Here is a 13,657-nt window from a genome sequence, read left to right as displayed (position 1 = left end):
ATGCAGTATCTTTTTATTTCTGCTTGAATATATTAAATCTATTCTTTATGTTGAGCTTTTTGCGGGTGGAGGGAGTGCAGTATTCGGGCAGCTTGAGCTCGTTTGTCATGTTGATTATATGTATCTCAATCTAAATATTGTTAATTAAAAAATTTATCACACACTAAACAAAAAATTCTAAGTTAGTTTATTAGTTTATTAACTAAAATAACGTACAATTTTGCAATTAAACGATTAAAGACCAACGATCAAATTTGTAACCTGCCACTTGTTTACATTGAATGCGTCGTCCGCCTTCTTCATAATTCAGTTAGAAAAATTTGAGCGATTGTAAATTGTATCTGAAAAGTCTAATGCACTTGAATTATTTAACTGAGCTGCAAATAAATTTGCCCTTGAATGTAGGCAGTTTTCTACTATATAAGCAGCGTCAGTCAGTTGGGTCACTCAACCGGATCAAACTCAACTCAAATGCAGGCTTAAAATATTTGCGTTTCGCACAAGATACTTTTGAGCTTACATTAAAGTATCTAACACTTTACGCGGCAATTGACTTTTAAGGTAAATGCAGTTTTATTGTTTCGTATACTATTAAGATCAATGCAAATAAATAACAACAACAGCAACAACAACATGCAAATTTGAAAATATCTAATTTGTGTGTCAAAATAAATAATAATCTTGTTTCGAATAAAATATTATAGTAATTATATTTTCATTTTAATTAATTTTGAATTAAAATTTAAAAAAAATTAATTAAAATTTTGGAACACTTTAGTAAGACATTCTAATCAGTGAAAACTTCATACTCGACTAGTTTATTTGGGTTCATGAATTAAAACTTGTTAATTTTGTTAATTTTTGAGTACCAAACAAGGTAAACAAGCAATTAAAGTAAAAGGTTTTTTATTTATTATTTTGATTTATGACTTTTCAAAAAGTATATTTTTATTTATTTTAGTTTTTTTTTTTTTATAATTTTACGAAATTACTGAATAATAATCTATTTAACTGAAATATCTTGCAATATCAATCCAAAGTCTTCTTTAGTACTAGTCTGTGTCTATGAGTTAGTATTTGCTAAACTGATATCGTCAAATATTTCATTTATTCGCATATCAGAAGTATTTCGCTTTATTGCCTATTAAAATGGGTGAAGTGCGCATTCGGATTATCGTTATCGGTTCTGAAATGGGTTTAAAAATGGATTAATGCCTCATTTTAATTATAGACGTTGTACAGTGGTTATAAATTATGTATTTTACTTATTTTGAGTACCTGTTATTTGTTAGGTTTTTGTAATTGGTAATAATTAATTTTAAATGAAGTGCCTCTTAATAAAGGTACTAACTTTTGAAACTCTGAAGTAGTCAAGATTACCTAAGGTGAAAAAATTATTTATTATAAAAGTAAAGTTAATGGTTTTCAAATATTTTTATCTAAAATGGTTAAAAAATTTAATTCAAAATATTTATATGAATTTATTTTTGATTATTTGAATAAAAAGAAAAGGTTATTAATAAGATTTTCTTACTTTTTTGCTACTCAAAAACCCTTTATTAATATATTATTGTTAATATAGTTTTCTTCTGTTTCTTCTAGTTTGGCACTACACTCCAGTGTGACCTCCTTCACTACCTGCCTTCATATGCATTTGTTTCTGGTGTCCTCGTACACGTTTTTTTTCCATCTCAGCTTCGGTCTGCATCTATGCCTTGTTGTCATCAGATTAGCATTAAATATATTGGCCGAATTTCTATCAGGTCCCATTCCTACAACGTGAGCTGCTCATTGCAGTCTTTGTGCTTTGACAAATTATACTAATTAATATAGTTTTCTTTCAAACAAAATTCATATTATATTAATAAAATGGAGCATTTACTTTCTTACTTAGTTGGCCATTACAGACTTGTGTCGTTCTTATTGCGTTGAGGAGCTTTCGTCAGCAAGCCTGATTAGTCGCTTGTTGTTGCCAGTTGGTAGCACTGAGCGCTGTCAAATCTTTGGTCACCTGTTCCTTCCAACGAGCATGCGCACGTTTTCTACCGCGTTTTCCATCTGCAGGTAACGAATCAAACACCTTTTTAGCTGGAGCACTTTCTTCTTTTCGCGAGCCAACAAATCCGCTTAATTTTTATCCGCTTAACTATGATAATATCGTGGTGTATCTTATACAGCTCATCTTTTCATCTTATTCGATGGAACATGTAAGTAACTATAAATCTTCCTGTGAATGTTTCTCTCGAATGCTCTTAATACCTTCCTTTAACTGTTGGTAATTGTCCAAGCTTCTGCACTATACAGCACGACAGCCATGAAAAGAGACTTGTATAGCCTGATTTTTGTTGGCCGAGAGAGGGATTTAATTTTCAATTGCCTACTTAGTCTGAAATAACATGTGTTGGCATTTGTGGTGTTTATGCTGGTTCTCAAATAAACAAAGCCTTTCACAACTTCGAATTTATAATAGTTAAAAGTAACATGTTGTTTTTTGATAGAAAGTACTTTATACAAGACCTTTTTGCTTCGCTTGTTTTTCTAAGTTGGAAAATAGTGACTGACGGCACGGGTCTTCAGGCCAATGATATCAATATCATCGACATACGCATATGTTAAAGTAGTCACACATCAAGGAGTCATTCTACAGGTATTGTCGAGATACTTAAAATTGGTTTAACGATCTTAAGTTTCAGCTTTTGCTAATAGGTCTAAATAACAAATCCAGTTGTAATATAATATAAGATCAATATATCTTTATACAGGAATATAACTCACGCTGTTTTGTTTTAATACGGAGCTATTAATCTTTAGCGTATCAATGTCGCTTCTTAATTCAAGCGAAGCACCGTTTACATAGGAGTTAAACTAAGTAGGATTTTGTAGAAATCGAGAATCGATCGAGAATCTATCGACTTACAGGTTGGTATTCTTAATTTCACCTCAAATATTACATTGCCATTCATCTGTTTTATTATATTTAAAAGATTGTATTAAGAATCAACGATCAATATCAATGAACCTTTAAGTTCCGGGACTTCAAGGCGGAAACCAATTCGTCGGAATTCAAGACGTAGCTTCGCAAAGTAGGTAAATTTAGATATTTTTGGTAGATATAGATATTTACCCTAGTTGAAAGTTGATTGTAATAAATATTAATTTGCCATTTATTTTTTTACATTTAAAGGTTTATATTGAAAATGTAATCACTTTGATATAATAGGAATATTGATATCCATTTTCTAATATCATCTAAAATAATATAATATTTGCATTATTTTTGTTTTTTGTCACAAACAATATTTGATTTGCAGTGGGTTCACTGTACCTCTAGATTGACGAAATAATAATTTTCTTTTTTCTTTTAGATACTTTGAAGGTTTAAGACGTTATTTAAAAATATTTGTGCACTAATTTTAGTTATTTACGAATAAAAAATTGAAAAAGAATCATAAATCATAAAAATCATTTCAATAAAAGTCATAAAAAATGCTTTCTTGCAAAATTTTGGTTTTGCCGAAAATTATTATCCGATGTACGATTAGAAGCGTGTTAAATCTTATCAGATTTGTAGATAACTACTCTTCGATAAGTTAAAACCTATATTTTAGTATAAAAGTCATGATTTGTCAAAAAATTAGAGTAGTGCTAATAAATTAGCAAATAAAGAAAAATCTTATTCTCACCAAGAAAAAATGAAATTCGCACTTGCAATTTTGGCTGTTTGCCTTTTAACTGTAAATATTAAAAGAAATCAAAATATCTATCGGTTTAAGTTTCTAATAGATTTTTCTATACATAGGTCAATGGTGCAGTTGTGAACTATGAAGGTCTCGTAAATGATATGATCAATGATGCTAAGAATTCAGCTGTACAAACTGGAGTTGCATTGGAACATCAATATGAGAACATTGTTGTAGATCCTTTGCATCAAGTTGAGGAAGCCGTTGATAGTATTGAGTCCCGTCGTGAAGAGAGTGATACCTGTGTAGCTGCTGAGAATGAAGTAGTTGAGGCTGTTGTCAACACCATGCATGATGAAATGAATGTATGCGGTATTGTCGCTGCTAAAACTTCTGCTGAAATAATGATTGACGTTAATGCTGCTACTCAACAAATTATTTTCGATGGCATAGACGTTGCAAGAACTTACCAAAAATGCAGAAACTACAAAAATCCAGTACTTAAAAACTCCTGCTATGTTAAGTTGTCAGTTAAGGGTGGCTTATACATGAAGAATGCACGCAAATCCATGAAAGTCATTAATGACAGCAAAAACGTGCGTGTACCAGCTGTATTCACAGATGCTGACTCCTGCACCCATGTTGCTTCCGATAAGGCCGTCGAGGATTTGAATAATGTACACACCAGTATTGACAGTTGTATTGTTAAAATGACTGCTTAATCTGTTTGATTTGTCATAATAAATTAATTTGATAGCGAATTTTTTGTACTATAAATAATTTTTTTCCATTAATCATGGAGCAGTTATATTCGAAAAGTTGATTCTTCTTTAATTCTTCTTTTGATTCTTATTACAATTCACTAAATCTGTTTTTCTTTTTTCTTAAGCATACTAGGGTTAGTAGAGTCTAATAAATATTGTAGTATTGAATAATTTATTAAACTTTTATTGTCTTCAACATCTAAAACTGAATATTCTGTATATTCTGTCTTTCTTCTGCTTTAAGCATACCTTATTGTCTTCAACATCTAAAACTGAATATTCAATATATTCTGTCTTTGTGCTTCTCTAAGCATACTAGGGTTAGTAGTGTCCAATAAACATTGTAATGTAAGACATTTCATGGAATGTTTTCTGTATTGTCTTTAAAATCTAACACTGTATATTCAGCAGCAACTATAAAAAATATTCTACGAAAATGACAGTCATTATTTACCTATTATTTTTGCTTTAATTAACGAAGTGATCACAAAATATTCATTCTAATGCTTTAAAGCTCATTTTAAAAGATTCTTATTAAATCTGAGTTGTATAAATAAAAAACTGACTCATTTAATTCTGAACACTCCGAGTTTCTTCAAGCGTTAAAAGCTTCTAACTCAATTACTAACAACATAGACTTAGACATGTCAAGCCACTAAGCTTGGCTTTTAACAACTTATAACGTAAATAAACTAAATAAAATGATCGAAAATATTATAATTTTATTTCGAGTTTTTATTTTTATTCTATTTTACGAACGCAACTCTAAGCCAGTTTTAGAGAGTTTACGATTCTGACTCTGACACTGAGCGCTTGATCTTGCCAGCAACCCGCAGTCGCGACTTAAACTTTATGGCAAACGGTCATAAATTCTTTTATATAATTAATTCAGTTAATTTTATATAAAGTAGTACTACGTGATTTATATAAATTCGATTATTCAACTGTAAGGCAGTAATTTAATGAAGATAATAATTATTTTAAATTAACAAATATTGAACTTAATTAAAATTTAAACATTTGCAGCTGTGATTAAAGATAAGCAAAATGACAATATACGGCATAATTGTTCAAATTATTTTAATCTGTAATTAAAATTAAAATTATTTCTCATTTATTTGAGTATTTTTATATAAATTGATAAATAAAATTGCAAATATGACAAAATTTAACTCAATTTTGAGCAAAAACGCATTTCCATTTTTGGAGCAAAATAATAATGAGGAACCCGATGAGGAATTAGTCACAAAGGTAAATTTACAATGTAATTAGATGTGTAATTATTTTATATTTTGCATAAAAGTATTAATTATAATTAATTAAGCGTCGGGCAATTAACACTGCGACAATTACATTTACATTTCTGCGTTCTTTTAGATATTAGCGTTAAGGTGTTAAGTGTAAGGTAAATATTATTGTTATAAACAAAAACAAAAAAAATATTTACAAAATTGATTTGATTCAGAAAATAAATATTTTTGTTATAATAATATTTAAAGAACCAGAAAAAATAGTTATAATACTTCAACAAAATATTTGCAAAATTATTTTCAAAAAAAATACTAAAAATAGCATTTAAAAAATAAAAATTATTAAAAATTATATTATGACAAATAAAGTGAACAGAAATAATTTATCTAAAAAATTTTAAAATATTTGAAATCAAAAAAAATTTGTGTTTAATTAAAAAAAATTATAATTTTATTTGTTAAATAAACGACCTAATCCTGGTAATAATTAAAAAACTTGTTGCAAGTTGGTAGTATTAACAATTAATTAGTAATTAATTAAAAATTAATTAAAAATTAATAGTTTGCAAAAATAATTTAAAGTTAATAACATATTAGAAAGTAAATCTAAGTAAATTTATAATATTCGCCAGGGTCGTCAACTCCACCCGACAATACAGTCAAAAAATATTAATATTTAATATCTAATAACCAATTAAATATATTTCATTTTAATACTTAACTGCTTATTTTACATTAATGGGTTTGAAAGTTTTGGTAGTTTAGATACGATTTTTTGGAAAGCCTTTCACGGAGCATAATTTGTTATTAGTAAGCACAATATTAGTAAGTCAATGCTTGATCTCATCACTAAAAAAACCGATTGCCTTCATTAGATTTATAACAATATCTACTTTTCACTTCAATATGTGTAATCACCACTTTCTTACAACGTTAAACACCTCAAGCGTTTCGGTAATATCTCTGTATTCCTACAGAGATCTGCAGAAATACATATATGAATAAATCAAAGGTTGACAAACTCTTCCGCTGTTAGAAATGCAATATTATTTTTATGTGCATATTCTTCGCAAACGCAGAACAGGCACAGTTATTTAGGACTCAAATCTTTTAATGGTTTAAGTGAACTATATAATGTGGAGCTTATTCGGAACAAATGATTAAGCTTCTTAGAGACTCGAATTGGTTTGAAGTTTAATGTTCCAATATAAAAGTAGAGAGTTTGTGAACCATACCATAATATTTTATTCGCTATTAGTTGTCTGATAGTTTTCCAATAGTATTACAATATTCCACTCAGTCTAAGTAGATGCTACTAATGGTTAGTTGTCTGATAGTCTTCCAATAGTATTACAATATTCCACTCAGTCTAAATAGATCCTACTAATGGTTAAAGTGATGTTTTTTAAAACAATTCAAATTAATTAAATAAATTTAATTTTTCAATATTAAAATTATAAAAAGTAATAAAAAATTTAAAAAATTTGATTCTGTATTATATTTGATAATACTTTTAATATATTTTAGTGATGTAAACTCTATTCATTATTATGATTATGCACCCATGAATTCACGTATATAGCGTTCATTGTCGGCGTAAGTATTTATATAAACGTTTCCAGTGTTTGTAATTCGTGCGAAATCAATATTAAAAGATTTGAATTTTTCCCAACCAATTATGTGTATCATAGTACGAAAAGCTAATTTCATTCCATTCTTAAAGTTCAAGTTGAGTTTGTAGTGTTTCATCATATATGCCTTTGCTTCCTTTTCCTTAGGACCAATTGCAGTGTAACAAATAAGTCTAAATGAGGCACCTCTGTTTATATGCCATAATCCCAATGTACCAGTTGAATTTTTTGAAGCCATAATTATCGACAAATGTTGAGTGTTTATTTTTATATACTCGGATATATATTTAACCAAATCAAGTACAGAATCGGTTTTTTCACGTATAAAATGGATAAATCTATTTATGTCAGGAATTTGGTTATTTGGGCCACTTACTACGCACATTAGCTGCTTATCGATTTCCCATACTTCATGGCTATTGCATGGAATATCTAGTAAAGTATCAACGCCTTTCTCAATAACCAAGATAATACCTGTAAAATAGAATATTATTATTAGTTGCTAGAAATATATGTATGTGAAATGTGTAACTTACCTTCGATCGTATGTATACCAATCGCATTTGTACCAGCTAACGATGATAGTTTCTTATAATAAGAAGTCATTATTATCAGTGAGGATTTCTGTTCCTTAAATTCTTTTTAATTTTGTTAAATTATTTTTTTTTCTGGCAAGTTACTGCAAATATATTTTTTGACATTGTTAATATAATGGCTATTTATTTCATTTCTAAACTTCAATTATGAAGTATTGACTGTTATCATTAATCTAAAATGATTATCAATCACATAATAATTAATATTAAATGTTTATAAACTTATAGAATTATATTTCATTTTTATTTAAATAAATTTATTTTTGGTACATCTTTCTTTGACTGTTAATAGATGAAAGACCCCACAATGTGAGATCAAAGTGTGAAATGGCATGTTAAATATACCACTATTTGCATATTTTTTTGATTTTATTTGGTAGAAAGTGATACCAAGTCCTATAACCGTTGTATTCTAAATACTATATATTTCATTATTATGACAATATGTGTATATGCATCCTTCTTACACATTTTCATAAATGAAATGAGCATATATATATATGTCATTATTTTTAATTATTTTTAACTCACATATGAAAAATAGAAATAGTTTAAATGTTTAATTAGTTGGGGTCCTTATATGTAGAGCGACTCGGGCACGTCAAAATTGGCTTTTTCAGGCTATGCCAAAAATGCATGTTATGTAGACTGTCACATCAGTATTGCCAATTTCTTATTTTTAATCCTTTTTGCTACTTTTTGTGCCTAAATTTAAAAGGAAATGTAGATATGCTCACTTACAATTTTCTACCAAAAATAACCAACATGAAGAAAGTCATAGAGGCTATATAATGTTAATTCATTATTATACCTATTATCTTATAATAATTGTTAACAGTACTTACAAAATTACACGCCTTAAAATCCGAAGGTGTGATAATTACTGCCAAAACGTACGTTCTCCAAAACGTACTGAGATTGGTGCAATTTGCTTCTAAAAGGATTAAATTCTAAAATTTATTACTAGACAACACTGCTTTGTCTTAGTGCCGAGGCACAAATACGCCGACTCTCATACCAGAATTTGAATCATCATATTGTTTTTTCTCTCAATTTCGATTTTATAATTTGCATTGAAAATAACAACAATTTTACTCATGGCGCGCCCGAGACATTCTACATAACATGGCTCTTTTACCGTAGTAATTAGCGGACCTCCAAAAACAAACTATACTTTCGATAAGTGTTGTCAAAGCACAAATAAGAGGAATAGCAGGAATATGGGAATTTCGATATTTGACTTCAAAGTAGAGGAAATCCTATTTCAACGATTCTATCAGAATCGTCATCCAATTATTGAATATACGTATATGTGCAACTAAATAGCCCATAGTCAACTATATAAACCTAAACGAAATTCACAAAAACTTCGTTCTATATATCCTATTTTCTTCTTTATAAATTACTTATAGATTACTTAGGGACATGCCGTGCCCGAGACACTCTACATGACATGGCTCTTAGGATTACCAATTATTATCTGTTTTTTCTTCAAGAACTGCATCTGTTCATGCGACTGGGAGTCTACGAATAATTTTCCTTGTATGTGATTTAGAAAAAACACTATTAATATATCATTATATTTTATATTTAGTATATTTCATATTATTTATAAAAATATACTAAATTTGTTATTTTTATTATAAAATAGAGAATCGTCTTAAAAATTTCACTTATCTCTGTTTGGCCAAACTTTTGACATGAATCAATAACATTTTATCAATTATAAGCTGTTAAATAGAAAAGTCAAAAAATCGCTACTGTCAGACCCATTTTAAAACTGTACTTTAAATTTGAACGAACACAATAACGCTGAATACTTTTTGCCCAACTCAATATTTGCAAAGACCTCCCTAGTATGAGTTTGCAGAGCAGTAGTTAAGTATATATGTATGTCTACTAAATAGTCAAAAGATTCTAAAATTTTATTCGATTTATAGGTTAATCTGGAAAATCTAAATAATTTATTATAAATATTTAAGATATTTTGTACCGCTATTATGTCGATAGTTATCAGAAATATATAACCATAGTTTAATTTTTTCATTTTTATTCTAAAATAAATATATTTTCTCATATGCCTGTAATTATTGTTGGAGAGGAAAAATAGTGACTTACATTTTAACTTTTTATAGAAAAGTTATGTCTAGACTTACCAATTTTTTATATATTATTATTTTCGCATATAGATTAGATTCTAAAATATGAATATATATTAAAATTTTATAATTAAAGTCCGATTACTGATTTAATGCACTTAAGACACTTTTTAAACTTTCTCCTCGTAGCGTACCGCTATATTAGTTTATATCTATAGTTTGTTCTGACATTCTTTGTTACATTCCTTTTCCTTCCCTTATCGCTTTCAGGGTTGCATTTTTAAAATTTATTAATAACTAAAATTTTGAAAATTATTTTGTGATTACGAAGTTATAATAAATAAGTTTCATGAGGTCATATGTGTATCTTCATAGGTTTTAAATTCCATCCAACATCCATTCTTTCGTTCTAATTTCTATAAACAACAAACCAGTTCTCTTAAAACACAATCAACTTTTTTCGGTTTCTTCAGTTAAATCTTACTAAATAAATATGTAATATATAATAAATTTAACAAAAGTTAGATAACCTTGACTTTTATAGAGGAGAAGTAAATCATAAAAAACCACAATCTGTAATTAAATTTTAATATTTAGAATAACGAAAAAATAAACGTTAAAAAAGTAAAATAAAATTATGTTATATATAAAGCTTTTTTTTATTATTTTTTATTATCCTAAAATATTCTTGGATATTAAATATTTACGCTAATTAAACAAAAACGTTAAAGAATCATGATTCGCGTTTCTAATAGTGCAAATTAATAATCTCAGAAATAAAAATAGACAATTCTTTTTATTATCTTAAAGTTAGTTATATATATACTTACTATATTTTTCTATATAAATTGAATATGTACGTATTAAATATCCTTTGAAAAAAAAATAGCAAAAACCACTTAATATTCTAAATGATGTCATTAAATTTATATGAAATCAACGTTTAATTATTAACAAAAAGGGACCTGTAGCCGGATTAAAAAATATATAAAAACCATTATAAAAATTTATTTATTTATTTTATTAATATGTTTTTTTTATTTAGATGTAAATAAATAAAATACTATTTAAATTTGAATAAATAAAATAATGATTATTTAATTCACAACAAATTTGTTTATGAAGAAAAAACATGAGAAGCGTCAAAGTTATCTGAAATTTATTGAGCTCATTGAGACCTCGATGATGGTCAAGGTAGACGTACTGCAGTACCTAATTTGCCTAACCGGCTGCTAAAGGCGAACGCACACCTCATTTGCAGCGCAGTCGAAACGACTCCAAATGACTTCAACTATCGAGTCCGACTGTTGAGATACTCGTAGATTCAATACTTCAGCAAATAAAACTCAGTCGCTCCATATAATATTTTAGGTAAATGCGGAAGATTTTTTACCGAAATTATTTATATTTATTTTCGTATATTTTTTACGTGATGCTGTTTTGGGTGTTGCTTATAAATAAAACTAATCGAACTGACGTATAAATTAATACGTCAGATAAATTTATTATAAATTAGGAAATACTATATTTTATATACCTATTCTTTACTTTACGAGAATGCGGAAGTATTTGACTTGTTACTGTTAGTTAAACATATACGAGAATATGTTTAAATCAATTTCAATACGAGTAATAAAGTTTGTAGAAATTTTTATTAGAATTAATGTAACGAATTGTATCTATAAAGTATGAGATAAATAACAAGTTTTGTATAGATACTGATTTCTTAATATTATTTATAAAGCTTAAAAAGTTCTTATTCTTACTTTTGTTTATTATTAATATAATTTTTTTTATATAATGTTTTCAATATAATATTATATATAATATATATATAATAAACTGAGTTTATGAATGCTTAATTGTCTAGTCATTTAGTTTTGGGCCACACTTACTATAAAAGGCAATTGGCTCACGTTTCAGCCAATTTTAATTTTTTTACTTGCCAAATTTTACTTTAGTAAAATTTATGATTTAACAATTAAAAACTAACGAAGCTGAACTGCATTAACCAATAATTTTATTAACCATGATATTTTAGTATTAAATTATTTCATTTTTTTTCAAAGAATTTACAAGAATTGTTAAGAAATTTTTTTATACGAGTATCTGTTTTAGTAAACTTGAGTTTAATTGCTTAGATAAATGTCAAAATAATTTTTTGAGGTAAATGGAGCAATCTAAAATACTAGACGGTTTAATTATAATTTTAATGGTTAAATATTAGTTGCTGTTATTTAACAAATTCAGATATGAAAAGTTTAAAAATATACCATTCACAACTACATAAATTTTTTTAAATATAACATCATATCGATATTTCATCTACTAAGATTATTCGTGTTCTTCATAGCAGTAACATCTAGTTCTTGAAGGAGTTCAGCTATCACACAATAGCATTCTATAGCCTCCTCTCCCTTTTTTGTTATTTTTTCTTAGTTGCTGATGTCTATTCTCTGAAAGTTAATATTAATAAAAAAGTATAAAACTAGGCTGCTCGTAAATAAAAAACTATTGAGACATTAAACTCTATAGGTATCTCTTTCATATAGGCACACTTAGCTTTGTTTTTATTTAGTGTTATAATTTTAAAAAATTTTATACTGTCACATAAACGCCTTCCACTCTTGAGAATTTTTTTTCCTAGTAGCAGGCACCTATTTTCTGTAAGTTTGTATTAATGAAAAAGGTTTAAACCTAGTTTCTTCATAATTAAATAAACTCTTAAGACAGTAAAGTCTATCGCTATTTCTCTTATTAAACTTAGTTTTCTCTTCTCTTGATGTCATAATCTTTGAAAAACTTGATTCTGTCACACGAAAGCCTTCCATTTTTGCAGATGTTTAATACGGTCGTTGACCCCCATTATATATAAGTTATTATTCACTCTATCTATTTATCTTCTGCTCATTCGCGGTCTTCTCCAGTATCCCGGTAAGTTGCTGGTAAACATTTCGTTTTGGCATTCTTAGAATCGTCCTTTGCAACTTATCCTATATGTCCTACCGATTTTTTTAATAGGTCCAAGTAATTCACACATTAATATTAATAAAAAATTTGAAAAATATTAAAAAAAATAACTATGAAATTATAAATAACTTGTAATGTCTGTAGTGGTTTTTCTAATAATTATTTTTCTAATTATACTATATAAATTAATTCATAATTTAGAAGTTAATAATAAGGTATTCAATAATTAAATTTGTATAACAACACTAATTCAAAATAGTTCTTTTCTTTCTTTTTTTTCTCTTCTCTCTGAGTAAGCTCCACTCAGGATATCATTCTCTTCTTATTGGTGGAATATAGTGTCGATGTTAACAGTTCAAATTAAATTCTTTTATGGGAATAAGGATAAGAATGACGACTTGAATTTTTCAATTCGATTATTTATACTTCAAACCTAGGGCAGCGTACCAGGGGATCGAGAAATTTGAGAGTACCTACCGAACAATATTCCTTTTAGATTTTCTCAAAGTCTCAAAGATGAATAGGCCATCTCTATTTGCTTTTTCAAAACTCCTCCGCAGCTCTAGTTTGGCTTATAAGACCCTCCAGAATGATACTGGATATTCTTAGATATACTAGATCTACAAGTTATTTCATAGACATTGACTTAGCTAAGTCAAAGTTGTTG

The 13,657-nt window shown here is 27.7% G+C and overlaps 2 protein-coding genes across 2 annotated transcripts; one reads left to right on the top strand and one right to left on the bottom strand.

Moving 5' to 3' along the window:
• Positions 1-3,648: 3,648 nt before the first annotated feature.
• Positions 3,649-4,441, top strand: LOC119671783. The gene is made up of 2 exons (XM_038082564.1): positions 3,649-3,734; positions 3,800-4,441. Exons 1-2 carry the CDS (start codon positions 3,693-3,695, stop codon positions 4,400-4,402), a joined length of 645 nt encoding a protein of 214 aa, XP_037938492.1. The 5' UTR covers positions 3,649-3,692; the 3' UTR covers positions 4,403-4,441.
• Positions 4,442-7,202: 2,761 nt separating this feature from the next.
• On the bottom strand, positions 7,203-7,999 carry LOC119671776. The gene is made up of 2 exons (XM_038082551.1): positions 7,862-7,999; positions 7,203-7,799 (listed from the first exon to the last, which is right to left on the bottom strand). Exons 1-2 carry the CDS (start codon positions 7,929-7,931, stop codon positions 7,249-7,251), a joined length of 621 nt encoding a protein of 206 aa, XP_037938479.1. The 5' UTR covers positions 7,932-7,999; the 3' UTR covers positions 7,203-7,248.
• Positions 8,000-13,657: the final 5,658 nt, after the last annotated feature.

Source organism: Teleopsis dalmanni, chromosome 1 (genome assembly GCF_002237135.1).
Source record: "Teleopsis dalmanni isolate 2A chromosome 1, ASM223713v2, whole genome shotgun sequence".
Taxonomy (NCBI): domain Eukaryota; kingdom Metazoa; phylum Arthropoda; class Insecta; order Diptera; family Diopsidae; genus Teleopsis; species Teleopsis dalmanni.
Note: the sequence above shows the minus strand (reverse complement) of the source record. Positions and strands in the feature narration are given on the sequence as shown.

Coding starts and splice junctions, on each gene's coding strand:
- LOC119671776 (XM_038082551.1), bottom strand. CDS start 7,931: ATGACTTCTTATTATAAGAAACTATCATCGTTAGCTGGTACAAATGCG. Junction 7,800..7,861: donor TGGTATACATACGATCGAAG/GTAAGTTACACA, acceptor TCTATTTTACAG/GTATTATCTTGGTTATTGAG.
- LOC119671783 (XM_038082564.1), top strand. CDS start 3,693: ATGAAATTCGCACTTGCAATTTTGGCTGTTTGCCTTTTAACT. Junction 3,735..3,799: donor TGGCTGTTTGCCTTTTAACT/GTAAATATTAAA, acceptor TTCTATACATAG/GTCAATGGTGCAGTTGTGAA.